This window comes from Semicossyphus pulcher, unplaced genomic scaffold (genome assembly GCF_022749685.1).
Source record: "Semicossyphus pulcher isolate SPU_LCO1_2020_fin unplaced genomic scaffold, fSemPul1.0.p SCAF_9, whole genome shotgun sequence".
Classification (NCBI taxonomy): Eukaryota; Metazoa; Chordata; class Actinopteri; order Labriformes; family Labridae; genus Semicossyphus; species Semicossyphus pulcher.
Genome location: NW_027211770.1, coordinates 15,216,658 through 15,230,956, shown reverse-complemented (window position 1 = coordinate 15,230,956; position 14,299 = coordinate 15,216,658). Strand labels below are relative to the sequence as shown.

The window sequence follows — 14,299 nt, the reverse complement described above, 5'->3', positions numbered from 1 at the left end:
AGTTTGCACATTTCCATGTGGCACGGCTACAGACAGCTTGCCTGAAGGCACGGATCTTTTGGATGAGGTGGAAATTAGTTTTTGCCTCGTCCTACCTGCACAGTGGAAGAGAAAAGAGTTCTGTAAGCAGGAAGGGTGCCTCATTATAACTCATATGTCTCTTTTGGCTTTGTTTAAAACCACCAGCAGAAAGTTGATATAGCAGAATAACCACTGTTTTTTTTAATGGCATTATCCTTTATTGGACCCTACCGAGATATAACTCTTTACAGGACCCTATAGTGTAAAGCAGCCCTGAAAACCAGCTACGGTAAAGAATCCCAACGGAGTCCTGCAGCTTGTCCAAGCATATTATATCTGGTACTGTTTAAATGCAACTCCCCTGGCTCCCTTTTAGGACAAACCTAATTTGTTCCAAATATCTGGCAAGTTAGAGGTACATAAAGTTTGTTTCAAAATGTAAGAAAAACTTCTGAAACCACCCTTTTTTAAAAAAAGAAACTGATGGTAAATGCGCAGCTTGGGGACTAATGCGTTCCCTAAATGAATAAATAAGAGGCAGGTGCATTTCTGATGATCGGAGGTCTGAAGCCTCTGATGATCATTTTCATTTCATCCCACCACTCGTGAGCGAAGGCAGTAAAGCGTCATTTGCTTATTTGAGTGTAAAAGGCAGGAGGCGGAGGAAGACGCAGCCGTCTCCACAGGAGACCAGAGTTATAGATCAACCATTCCCTCTCTTCCTCGCTGCAACTTCAAAAGTCTCAAGCACGACGCTTTTTATCTGACGCAGCATCAGTAAAGGTGAACACTAAACATCTCACGCCCACTCTCAGGGTTATTAATAAAGACGTCTTAAAGCATTAAACATCAAAATGACTGAATATCTTCCACCCCTGCTGCTACGGTGAAATATGCTCTCCTTTAGTTTGAACAAAGACACGATCTTGTTTTCAATTGATGCAATGCCATTTGGTCACGGTTTGAATCAGCCATTATATCTGAGAGAAGATTATCTGACGCAGCCACACAGATTATAATGGGTAGTATATTTTTAGAACTTCACAGTCTTTCAGAGGAAGAGACAGTCGCCGAGGTAGAAAGACTATAACAGGTGGAAATGATAGAGCAATTTCAATCTTCTGTGAAGCCGGTTGCGAGGCTGCAGATGTTCCACAATGAAAAGGATCATAGGAAGGTAATGGTTCCTTGCAGCAGGTTGGTGTGACACCACATATTTTAAGACACACCATCCACTTATTGAGATTACAGAGTTAGAAGTCGGAGAAAATAAGTCGTTTCTAAAAGCACGAGTCAGATTTGATGCTGCTTATGCTAATGTTGAACCACATTAGAGTGAAAACTCACGCTCACTCACTCATCACTGATCTACTACTTGTCCAAGTTTGCACACACAGGAACAAACTGTTATGAAACATTGTTTCAGGACTACACAGGCAGCAACTTGTGTGTCAATACGAAACATGTGCTGTCAGGGTGAAGATGTAGCCTGTAAATTTTGTAGCCTAACATCCATAGATCAATCTGCAAATGCATTAGACCAGAACCTTTGAGTTCATTTCTGATTTTGCAGACGAAAATGCCTCTGGACGTTACATCCAATCCGAACATGTGGCCTAGCGTTAAGCTGCTGCGAGGTTCATACAGCTTCTTGTTCCGTCATGATACACAGACATTTGAAAAGAGATGAGTTAGTAGCCAACACACGTGTACATAACGTGAACAAGTTCTTACACTGAGGCGACAGCAGACTCAGACTCATGTTCCACATCAGCTGCAAACATCTTGGTCGTTTGTAAAAATGCCTCAACAGCTTAAACCCGCCATTAGATAAACAGTTGTGATTGGCCCGACCTGAATCAGGCAAGCAAGAAATCTGTGTGAATGGGAAAAGGAACAGATGATCAGATTCCTTTGGTTCCCAGGCAACAAAAATTGTTGTCCCTTTTTTCTTTAGTTTTTTAAATTTAATCATGTAAAGTGCCTTTGAGTCTATTTATTTTTTAGCTATGCTAGTGGCAAAAAAATTAGTCGAGATTCCCATCAACACTTTATGCTTAAACTGATAATCTTGAAGTTCTCAGCTTTGTTCTATTTGGCGGCACCCTATGGCAATAAAAGGCTATTGTGGGCGCATACATCCCAGATAACCAGACATCTACGGTACTTTGTTACGGTTGTAACTCTTGATTTTCCTCGCTGACGGTCGCTTTCCTTTTTAAACTGTTTGCCTTCATCTGAGCGTCGAATTTGTTTCTTTTTCTTTGGATTTTCACTTATTGTTGAAGTTGTATCTGTAGTCATCGATCTTTTCTTTGTTTATTCAGCCATAGTAGATTACTGTTCACTCACAACACTTGCACAGACCGGAAAAGCAGCCGCTTAGCTCCGCCTATCCTCTCTGGCAGACCAGCCACTGCTGGCTGATGGAAAACGCGTCACTAACTGGGCGCCGCTTGTGATTTTTTTCCGCAAATGCCACCACAGACACCCAGTCTGTAATAATACTATATATGGCGATTGCAAAGGCTTTCATCAGTGGGCTCAATCACCACTGTGTTCCTCATTCGGCGATAGATGGTGACTTAACAATCCTTTATTAAAAATCTTAATTGGCAAATGTTACCCGCTAACATGCTAAACTAAAATTGTAAGCACTACTCCAGCATAACATCCACATGTTTTCATGTGATTGTTAGCATGTTAATGTTAGCATTAAGCTAAAGTATTATATTATTATACTTATTGATTTTTTCTTTTTCTTCATCAATATGAGAGAAATGATCTACCATAGTCCACTTTTGTTCTTTACCAAACCTTTATATGGTTCAAAGCACATTTATAATTGGAGGGTAAAGTGTTAATTTCGTCTGATTGCCTGACTGGTTATGTTCCTGTTCTGTAGACGGCACTGCATGCTACCAAGTCTCATTTAGTTCCATTTATAGAGGCTGCATGCAGCAAAAACAGGAGACTGAGCAGTTACAGACTCTACATTTCAGACAAAGATTTCTACAAGTCCTGAAGACATTAATCTTTCAAGATTACCAACATTATTATCAGCTGTGTAAACCAAATGATAACAAGAGGTGTGATGGTGTTAATAGAGTCAGTAGACCTCATTATGCAGCATTTAACCTACAAACGTGACTGACTGCTGTGATAATGTTGAAACATTCTTGTGATGCCTGTTTCTCTAAGACAGAGATGTGATTGAGCCCCAACGTTCTGCAGAGTAGTGAAATAAATTGATTCTGACTGACAGTCGCTTTGACTCCTGAGGTCTGCTTGTTTTGAAGCAGATCCAGCTCTGTGATTGGCTGATGCCTGTATGTGGCTGTCAGTGATGGATGGCACACATGTTCTCTGGAGATGGAAAGATGTACACTGGGTTTACAGCGTGTATGTTTGATTTACTTGACATGGCATGTCACTCCAACACATGTACGGATCCATGTTATAGGTCACTTCAGAAAATAAACACAACCAAACACGTGTGTCGTGATGCAGTAAATAGAACTGTAAGACATCCCGCACATCACTAATTCAATCAAACACTACGTCAACACAAAGAACAGAGTCAGGAATAAACTAGAGTGAGCCAAATTAACACTAAATATTATTTAGTATACACTGAGTATAGTAACATAATAATAAGCACAAATGTATTTATGAGGAAATCAAATTCAATCTTCATTTTAAGATGTTAAAAGTTTTTAAAATCCGCAAAAACAAAATTAACAAATCATCTGCATACATGGATTTTTATTCATCTAAAAACCCATTTGAATTCAGTTTACACAGACGAGCACACTTGTTTATTTTCTATACATGTCTGTAAATACAAGGTTGTGCTCTTTTAAATGTCATCTCTTGTTGTGGTGATCCCATCAGACTGATAACCCCCAAGCTACAACATCCAACATTCACCATATTCGAACGGTGGCCATTTTGCTCTGATGTTATGCTCTGAGTGAGGAGCACAAATGCTGTTATTATGTTGTATTGATGTGTTCTTATTGTATGAATGAAGATAATGTGACCAATCGTTATCATTGTACTGCTTTGTGATTGATCAGCAACTGAAAGACAATGGATGGTCAAAATCTGGAAGTACCATATTTCAAGTTAAACAGCTAATTGATAACTTATTAGCTAACGTTAGACAGCAGCTCATGTTAGCATTAACCACAGCCTAACTAAACTAACTGTTAGCTGCAGCATATTAGTTTTACGCGATACAATAGAAAAGGCGTAAATTCCGAGCTAATATAACTGTTAGCTCTGGCAGCGTTAGCACCACAGACTGTATAAATAAGGTTAGCACATTTAAGCCTTTTAAAAAAGCTATATAACATAGGATAGATGTATTGCCTATTTCTTGCTAACATTACTGTTAGCAAAAAAATTAAGGCCTCTGATATCATGTGACACTACCAGATAGTAATGTTAACTGGTGTTGAATGCTAACCTTGGGTGTTGTTATGCAATACAATAGAAAAGGTGTAAATTCCCAGCTAATATTACTGTCCTCCCTGGCAGCGTTAGCACATTAGCTTGCTAACTAGGTAGGCTAACATTTAAGCCTTCCAAAAAGCTAGATAATATAGAATAGATGTGTGTGTCATGTAACACTATCCAATGGTAATGTTAATGAGGGTGGTTTAATGCTAACCTTAGGTGTTGTTACGCTATACAATAGAATAGGTGTAACTTCTTAGCTAATATTACTGTTAGCTCTGGCATAGTTAGCACATTAGCTTGATAACTAGGTAGGCTATGCTAAAATCTAAGCGTTCCGAAAAAGTAGATAATATAGGGTAGATGTTAAGTCTATTTCTTGCTAACATTACTGTTAGCAAAAAAAATAAGGCCTCTGATATCATGTAACACTACCAAACGGTAATGTTAACTAGGGTGGTTGAACGCAAACTAAGCTAAGGTGTTGTCTATTGTTAGCTAATAGTTATATATATTTTTCTATCCTAAAATATGGCCTTATGTCCATCCTGATTTTAACTTCACGTTGTCTCAGAAGCTGAGCAATTGGGAAGCAGTAAAATGATAATGATTTGTCAGATTAGCTACAACATCCAACCTAGAACACAAGTACAACATTATATATTTGATCTTACCACCCTAAGCATGATGTCAGAGGAAAATGGCTGCTCTGTGAATACGATCAATTGACATAACAGTAGACACGTTTTGTACACGTTGTTTATGACCACTGTTGGAAAAGCTGATAAGGCTGAATTATAATTTTAATGAAAACATGGGGAAAAAAACCCCACTTAAATCAGACTTCAATCTGCAAGTTACCTTTTGCAAGATTTTACAGTTTTTGTGTTGTTTTTTTGTTTTTGAGTATTATTCATTTTAAGTGTAGTACGTGTTATTGTACAGTGAGTGTTACTATTTCCACAGCTTTTACATTTCACATGCCTCTGCTCACCAGCTGTCAGGGACACAGAGGTCACACTGCTGAGCAGCTTGCATAAAAATATGGCAAATTATGTTGCATAATCCATTAGCAATTAATTACAGAGAGAAGTTTTTGGCCTTTGCACAGATTGTTTAATGTTCTTGCTTGTGTGAGAATCAAAAGCTGAAGCGCTGGTTAATTGATTTCTTTTTTATATATATTCATGTTTATCTGCTAAATTTAAGGTGACATTTTGTGGCTTGCTTCTAGATTTTGTGATGAAAGGGGGATGATTATTAAGGCACTAGTGTAGAACAACTGAGTGATCGTGATGCTCCCTGAGCTCAGCCTGCACACAAACAGAAGACTTCTAATGCTGGAAATGATGCAGAAGAAGTAAATGAATGTGGTTTCGACTCACAGGAAACCAGATGGTGAAAACTCAGCCAGAGGGCGGCCGGGAAGCTTTTCCCTCTCTAGCAGTTCCTCTGAAGTACAGACCACATTTCTCACATTACCTCCTAATGTATATTTATATGTGGCACGTAATGTGTGCAGCAGAAAAACAGAGCTGATGGAGAATTTGTGAAAATATGATTCTCATCTTCCAAATCCAGTAATGTTCAGGCAAAAGGTTTGTTTTGATGAATGTTTTTAATATTGTCACATTAGTCTTTCAGCAGCTCCTCCCCTCGGCTACACCAGCCTGTTGGGCTGAAAGTAACGAGCAAGCATCTGATTTGTTTGGTAACCTGAAGAGAGAAGAATTGAATAGCAGGAAGTGATGCTGCTGTGTTTTGAGTGATGATGAATTGTTGCCATCTACTGCACGTTTTCAGTGTTGCAACAGAAAAACGAAATTATATTTTCCTTCTTCAGTTCAGTCAGCCTGTATGTGTTCATTGAAATCACTTTAAAGAACAAGATACTAATAATATAAAGATCTTTAAGGCATACATCAGCATATTGTGCGCCACAAGACATTCACAATGGTGATAATGTAGGAAATTACTCTGAGTAAGACTGATTGTTAAGATTTTTTATTAAACATGATTTTAAAAAACCGTCATACTAAAGGTTTTTGCAGTTTTATTGGTATATACAGAGTGAACAGCTGTAACACGACACAGCATATTAACTGGGTAGTGGCAGCACCATAATCGTTGTTCCAACATCAAGCTAACACTCATGCTCAGTCTTCTATGTCAAAGAAAGCAAACCCTGATTATTAGCACATGCTTACAAATCTGAAAAATTCAAGTAAAAATTGTTTTTTTTCTCTTTAAATCACAAGCTGCAATAATTTATAACCCCTCCCCCCATTAAAAAAAAAGAAGCAGTTCAATAAGGTCAGAAAGAAATAAAACCTGGTGTCACCTGGAAGGCATCAGCAGAACTGAAAACAAGAGTGAAAGAAAACAAAAGTATTACAGAAGAGATTTTTGTTTGTGAATCATTGAAATTAAAGCCAGGGACGGACTTACCTTCCAGCGGTTACCACACTCATTACACAGACAAAATGTGGTCATGGGCTCATCAGCACTGCGTGTCTGCACCTGAAACACACACACAAACACACCCCGGAGGTTTTGTAAGTGGAAAGCTGAAAATTACAGAGCAAAAATGCTTTGTTTCACTTTATTAAAACTTGATGTCTGTTCATGTGTGTGTGTGTTTACCTGGTTGTAGGTGCAGTTCTTCTTCTTGCACTTGCCGCACTGCAGCAGGTCGGTGGTGGTGCCTCCAGTTTTGGCCATTTGGTGTTCCCTGATGGCCTCCTGGGTGAGAACGTTCCTCAGCTGTTTCAGCTCGTCGCTCGCCATCTCCTGCAGAGAGACACAGATGTGCAAAGAAGGAGCAGAGAGTGAGTGAAGTACTGCGAGTTAAATTGCTTTATTAGTACATTTTAAGCATGCAGCTGCAGGGCTGTGTACCTCTGCAGACATGCTGGCGATGCGGCTTAATTCAATGCTTCCTGCAAGGACGTTCCTGCGAAGCCCGGGGTTCTTTGGGTCCTTCAGGTTGCTGATGCGGCTGCGGACTCTGTTCTTATATTTCATATCAGTGGCCTTGATCTCCTGGTAGATATGTGCGACCGTGCAGTCAAGGGAGATCACAGCAACAATGTCCAAAGAGACATCTTCACTGAATGAACTACAGATCACTATAACGACAAACAATCAAACTGAAGGATATGATCTTCGATCTCTGCAGCCATGCTGTCACAGTTGGTTCCAAAATCTTTGAAGTCGTCTGTGAAGAGCAGAGTAAACATTTAGTGCATATTCACGACTGTAGTTTGGGATGAAGTGCAGTCTTAGCCTCACTGTCTGTGCGCAGGGCAGCTGCCAGCATCTCGATGCACTTGTCTCTGATGGTCTCTCCGGTAGCGAGGTGAGGGGGCAGCGGCCCCCCAGGAGAACTGAAGCTGGGAGACATGGGGCTGGTGGGGGTGGTGGGGGTTTTAGGGGTGTCCATCTTTCCCTTTCTGCAGAGAAGACGCATCAAAACAATCAGAGAGAAAAATGTCACATTTGGTGTGTTTCGTCTGATTTGACCTCAGTCACCCTGTTTCAAACGGAGCCTGGGATTTTAACTAGTGATCTTTTTTTATGAAGCAGCATTCGATTTTGTGAAACCTTATTTTAAACAATAAATCTTCTTCTTAAATTTTTCCCCTATTTACATTTAAAAGATTATATGGCTAACGTGTTAGCAAACAAATTAACATATCCAGCAAAAAAAAGATTTAATCAGATATTTTGAGTCCTTTTGCCATCAGGTGAATCTAAGAACATTATACAGTCTTTACTGGTTAAAAGTTGGAAGGTTTAGCTCTTAGCTAGTCGCTAACTTTGATGTCTGGTACTGGTCAGCTAGCATGCTGTGGGTTTAGCTGTTTAGCTGAGTTTTTCAGCCAATATGTTATGTCTGGTGCTGGAAATTAGGCTGTTAAAAGCAGTGAGACTGAACCAAACTGTAAGGTTGAAGTCCGTTCAATGAAAAACATTGACCTAAAAGATGCTAAATCTCTCTGTTAAGCTCATGAAAGCTTTGAACTGGAGACTTGTGTGCTATTTTTATTAATGATTGATTGATTTTGTATTTTAGAAACTGTCCCTCCCTACTTAAAAGAAGTACACTTCAGCGAGAATAAATATAAAATAAACATGAGTATCATCAGCGTAACATCGTAATAAACTTACAATGGCTTGAATATTGTGAGAAAAAAAAAGACATGGAAACCTTTCAAAGCTGTCAGTAGAGGGTTTCCTCTGTGGAGGTCCAGGCTGAGAGGTCTTGGAGCCGTGAGACTCTCTCCTATAAAACAAAGTCAGTCACATGATCGTCAGGATTTCTATTGAAACCAACCTGTGAAACTTTGATGAAAAATAACCCCATAAATTCATTTTCATTTACCTCTCAGCTGTTAGCTTCTTTGCTGGTGGTGAGCTGCTTTTCTTTGAATCAGTGGATTCGCGCCTACGGCAGGTGTGATGACACTTTCAGTCAATGTTTTTTTAATTTTTAATTTCCTGGTGTGACTGTGATTGAAATCATTGCATACCAGTCCTACCTGTCAGGTTTGGAGTCAGTCGACGGACGTTTCACAGGTTGGCCAGACTTTGAGTCGCAGGAGTCTTTCCTGCAACAAAAGAGAATTTTTCTTACAGGTAAGTGTTCAATAAGAAAAGTACACTCTCGGACACAAAGCTGCAAACATAAAAATGTAATGTAAGGTGGACTTTAATTTCCTGCTCCTGCACACCTGTGTTTTTCTTTTTTGGTGTCCACACTGGGCTTTTTCGCAGGCGGAGGTTTAGATTCTGATGAATCTTTCCTGACAAAAGGAAACATTTGTTTGTTTCTCCACTCACAGGACGGTAAAAGTAATAAATGGAAAACTCTCCATGCACGGAAAAAGCTTAAGTCGGGACCACACAACCGCCGTGTGTCACACCGACAGCCTAACAAACATTTTCACACTCATGCCTCGCCAACCTTTCTCTCTTGGCTTCATCTGAGTGTTTTTTTGGCACTTTGCTGTCTGATGAGTCTTTCCTGCAGACAGAAAACATGAACTCTCGTAACAGGCCTACACACGGTCTCACTGTCTCATACTGACACAATATTTTGTTCAAAACAAACAAAATACAGATATTACAGTCTGAGGTCACTGAACCTCTAAGACAACAGTAAAGTCATTTTTCACGGATGAATGAGAGACAGAATAACTTCCAGATCCCGGACCTGTCTTTCTTCACAATCTTTTCCTCCCGATCTGACGTCTTCTTCTGCGGAGGAGGTTTAGAGTCTGATGACTCCTTCCTGATGTGGCAAACAACACAAGGATTCAATGCAGAGAAGAAAAACTCCAAATGAAACCACAGCTTCATTTTCCAAAATAATCCCAGGCAGTGACTACATGCAGTCTGTAAGGAGAATGATCCAGACCTCTCCTTCTTCCCATCCAGAGAGGGACGCTTGGCAGGAGGCGGGGGGTGAAGGTGAAGAGGAAGAGGAGGAAGAGGAGCGTTGGGGTCCGGAGGTTCTTTTCTAGATCAAAAGAACTTTGAATTTAGCTGAATCCCCTCATGATGAGACTGAATGTTTATTCATGTGCAGTGGGCATGCAGACGCTGACCTTGGAGGAGGAGGATGAAGGTGAAAAGGAAGAGGAGCGATGGGGGCGTTTGGATCGGGTGGGACTTTCCTGATATGAGAATCAACACTTGTTTGAGAGAAAATCTCACACATCCATGCACTAAACTAAAAAAATCACTTCCAAATCATGCGGCAGAGCACGTCTGACCTCTCCTTCTTTACTTCCAGTGAAGGACGCTTCGGCGGGGGAGAGGCGGGTTGAGGAGGACGAGGAGGTCTGGAGTCTTTACTGTCCTTCCTGAACAAATGTCACAACAGTGCAGGTCAGAGCGCTGCAACTCGAGAGTCCAAGATGATGTAGCATGTTGTTCAAGCTAAATACAAACTCCTTGAAATAAAGACACACCTGACTGACCCATCACAGCGCGCAGCATGCACCCGAGGTTTCCTGTTAGGCCGTGAGTCGGGTTATTAAACTGTAGGAACAAATGTCAGTGCGTATGAGTGGCTTATTTCATGCGGGGTTGTTTCAGGCTGACATGCTCTGCAGCTCAGACGGTGCAGGAGTCCTGACCTCTCTTTTTTCACTTCCACAGACGGGCGTTTGATCGGCAGCAGAGGCCGAGCAGGCCGAGCAGGCCGAGGAGGAGAGGGGAACCGGGTAGGGTACAGGATGCTGCTGTCCAACACACCTCTCCTGAAATAAATCATCAATCTGAAGCTCTGATGGGTGTTTTTTTTTTGTTTTATAAATCAGTTTTGGAGCCAGCTCCCCTCTCACCTTTCAAATAACGGTTTGTGAACATCTGCAGGCTTCTCAGGCAGCGGCCTCTCTCTGTGCAGCGTGTTTATCGGCCTCTCCTGTCTGTTTTCTTCTCTGTGTTTGTCCTTCTTCACGTCGTCCGTGTAGCTCTGCTTTTTCGCCTCCTCTGTTCGTTTCTCCTTTTTTACTTCGTCAATGAGTCTCATCTTCTTTGGTTCTTCAAGCGGCCGTTCTCTCCTCAGTTCTGGCTTGTGTTTGTCACTCTGCAGGTCTTGTCCGTGCTTCTGTTTCTTGTTATCGATCTCCTCCTGGACGTGTTCTGCAGGTCTGTGTTTTTTGGGTTCTTCTAAATGCTTCTCTCTTCTGATTTCTTGTTGGTGTTTCTCAGTTTGGGGCTCCTCCAGGTGCTTCTCATCGCCAAGGTCATCTGCGTGCCTCTTTTTGTTTTTGTGTTCGTCGTCATGTTTTTCTTTTCTGTTTTTATCAGAGTGCTTTTTGTCAGGATCTGCGTCCTGTTTCGGTTTGACATCCAGTCTCCTGTGGCTAACAGAAACAAAGGGAAGTAGTTCTTTTACAGTTTTACTGTTGATTCTCCGTACTTTAATCATTAAATGTTGTCCTTGCTGCTTGATATTGTATTTGTTTGGACTCTTGACTGATCATTAACCGCTCACTCCAGAGAGATATATGTATTTTTGCTTTTAGAAAAATACTGCATGTAAGAATGACGCAGGTCCTGCCATCAGTGGGAAGAAAATTACACTTCTTCAAAACAAAATGATGATGCAAGACTACTTAAATGACAAATAGGTGAAAAAGTAACAGCTCCAGTGGCACAAAAACACCATCCTGAAACAAATATTCATTTTGCTGCTACAGTGTAATCCTCCGGGCAGTCTGTGGTTATTACTCATGACAATTTTCTTTCACCTTTGAATTTCTTGAACGCCTCAAAGAGCTGTTGTTGAGCTTTTTGTTCAAGGCAGGTATCTGTAGACACATGCAGTAACTTAGATAATAGATACACGACTGAACGTGTTCCCATATGGTGTGTTCAGTGTCCTGCATCGGGGCGTAAATGACAAATATTTCAGTGTTTCACTGAATTTGTAGATGTGGTGTGCTCGTCCTGACCAGTTCTTTATTTCTTAACATCTCTGCTCGTGTGTTAAATGTCATGTGACCTGTGAATAAGACACTCACCTGCTCTGTGTCTCAGAAGGCGAGCTGTGTGGAGACGCTGCAGTTTTTCCGGAGTCCAAACCGTTCTTCATTTCCGCTGGTTTCTCAGACTGAGATTTGCCAGCGTCTGTGGGAGCAAATCATTCACTGATGTATTTATGTATTGCACAAATCACAGTGGAACAGCACAGTAAATCCTGTACGTATGTAAATCATGCATCATGTCATAAAGGAGTACCCAGAAGTCTTTTCCAGTCTTTAATGAGGACCTTTGCCAGAGCAATGACTTCCTCGTCTGTGCAGTGCTTCCTGATGCCGTTCACAGACATGCCGATCCTGGTTTCCTAAAACAAACGTACACAGAAATGTACGCCTCATGCATGTGTCTGGTGTGCTGGTGTTCGTGCAATGTTTCTAATAAATTATTTGATTAAAGGGAAAAGTTTTAGCTGTACACTGATAAATAAATCTATGATAAAAAAGCTTGAGATTACCTGGAGCAGTTTGAGAGTCATATTGAAACCTTTCAGTTCTCTCAGCAGGTCCAAGGCGCCCTCCTGCAAAACAGCCACCGTTATTTAGACTTTCAGCCTAAAAAAAATGTATTTTATTCGTTCGTTTATTAGTTTAGTTTATTCGTAAATGTGTAATGACCGTTTCAAGTTCAGCTCAGATGCGAATGTGAGCATTTCAAGAACAGATACCGATAAGTAAGCACTAGTTTCACTTCTGGTTTTACATAAATAATTAAATACTGACTCCACAGATTCAAAGAATACAATACAAGGGGCATTGGAGCATTTTAGTTTATTTGCTTTATTCTGTGTCGTAGTAGTTTTCACAGTTTGTAGCCTTTTGCCTACTACACTAACGTCTGCTGTAACTGTTCAACTGTGCACGAGCGCCATGGAACAACGTCCTGTTTGCAGTCAGTCACAACACACCCACACAAACACACAAAATACACGCACACATACACACACTCGACCTTGGCCGCGTTGTTTACTTTCTGTTGCATGAGTTACTGAACAAATTCAACACGGCAACCAGCAACTCTCACGAAAACTTGTCGATAACTTTTACAAAACTTGATCCACATCTCGCTGCAGACTCAGAGACAGAAACGTCCCGCCAGCGAAATGTGTGCAAACAGGCGCCAAACACCTGTTGATCATTTGCACAGCACCGTCAGCTTCATGTTACAGCTCTGCACACTCTCTAAATACACACGTTCAACGCAAAACAAACGTATCTTTAGCGTAAATCTGGAGGGAACCGTTTCTTTTTATACAAGAGGCGTTCACGGGCCTTCTGCACAGCACGAGGTAGCAGGACAACGCGCCACCTGTGGGTGTCAAAATATGGACTCACCGTGTTATTTCTAGACACCATCTTGTCCAGTTTTTTGGCAATCCGGATGAGATCTTCCTCTCGCGTCATCGCTGCATTTACTCGACGAAGAACGGATCGATAATGTCGATTAGATGCCTATAAAAACCGCGAAATGTAGCATTAAAAAAGTGTGCAGGTCGGACTTTACGCACGGCGCGCTCCATTCAGCCCAGAGGCGTGTCCTGCTGCAGGATCCCAGCTGACCTGCTCCACACATGACAACAACTAAATATAGACGCTCAAGTAGACGCATGGGGCAACACACGTATCTAACATACCCCAATGTCGTTCATTTAAAGCTGTTTTAAAGCGCCAAAAACTGTGAATACTTCCTCATTTGTACTTTTCAGGCAGCCAATCGCTGACTTCAGCTTTTTTTTCTATCTTACAACTAATTCCGTGTTGTGTATTTCTCTACAGTCTACATACACGACATCAAACATTTGCACAAGTACCAGCAGCTGCTTTCATCGCTGCTTTGCCTTAAAAATCAGCCTGACACTGAATGCATCATAGGTTACTACATGTTTATGACCTCACTCTTAGCTTCAGCTCTGGACGACAATCAATATCAAATATTTCGACATGTAGCCGATGTGGAAATGTGAAGGGAACATCAGGAAAGATTTTTACTTCAATTTACAAAAAGTTTGATTTAAAAAAAATCTGTTCCTGTATTTGTTTTACGTGTTTTCCACCAGAGGGCGCTGTGATGTTAGTCTGCATGCTCACAGAACTTCACAGGCCTACAGATCAGCTCCTCTCAGGGCAATTCACTTTGCACATGGCTTCTGTTTGCTACCATTTACTCCTTTAAATAAAAAGATCAGGTTTTTGCACAAGATAACAGACTGAGCTTCTTCTTTCTCTTTCCAAGGAACCTGTTTGTGTTGTCAATGCATGAATGTTTA

At 41.0% G+C, this 14,299-nt stretch overlaps 1 protein-coding gene across 1 annotated transcript; it reads right to left on the bottom strand.

Annotated features, from left to right (window-relative positions):
- Positions 1–6,518: 6,518 nt before the first annotated feature.
- Positions 6,519–13,626, bottom strand: tcea3 (transcription elongation factor A (SII), 3). The gene is made up of 21 exons (XM_069655692.1): positions 13,368–13,626; positions 12,491–12,553; positions 12,235–12,340; positions 12,018–12,123; positions 10,833–11,357; positions 10,626–10,787; positions 10,260–10,349; positions 10,092–10,160; positions 9,902–10,003; positions 9,698–9,775; positions 9,449–9,508; positions 9,216–9,287; positions 9,024–9,092; positions 8,867–8,929; positions 8,693–8,767; positions 7,774–7,934; positions 7,644–7,699; positions 7,381–7,536; positions 7,126–7,272; positions 6,931–7,002; positions 6,519–6,842 (listed from the first exon to the last, which is right to left on the bottom strand). The coding sequence occupies exons 1-21, from the start codon at positions 13,434–13,436 to the stop codon at positions 6,834–6,836; spliced, it is 2,310 nt and encodes a 769-aa protein (XP_069511793.1). The 5' UTR covers positions 13,437–13,626; the 3' UTR covers positions 6,519–6,833.
- Positions 13,627–14,299: the final 673 nt, after the last annotated feature.

Excerpts from the sequence above, each read along its gene's own strand:
- tcea3 (XM_069655692.1), bottom strand. The coding sequence starts at position 13,436 with ATGACGCGAGAGGAAGATCTCATCCGGATTGCCAAAAAACTGGACAAG. Across the intron at positions 9,776-9,901 it reads CTGGATGGGAAGAAGGAGAG|GAAGGAGTCATCAGACTCTA; the intron begins GTCTGGATCATT and ends TTGCCACATCAG. Across the intron at positions 9,509-9,697 it reads AAGATTGTGAAGAAAGACAG|GAAAGACTCATCAGACAGCA; the intron begins GTCCGGGATCTG and ends TTCTGTCTGCAG.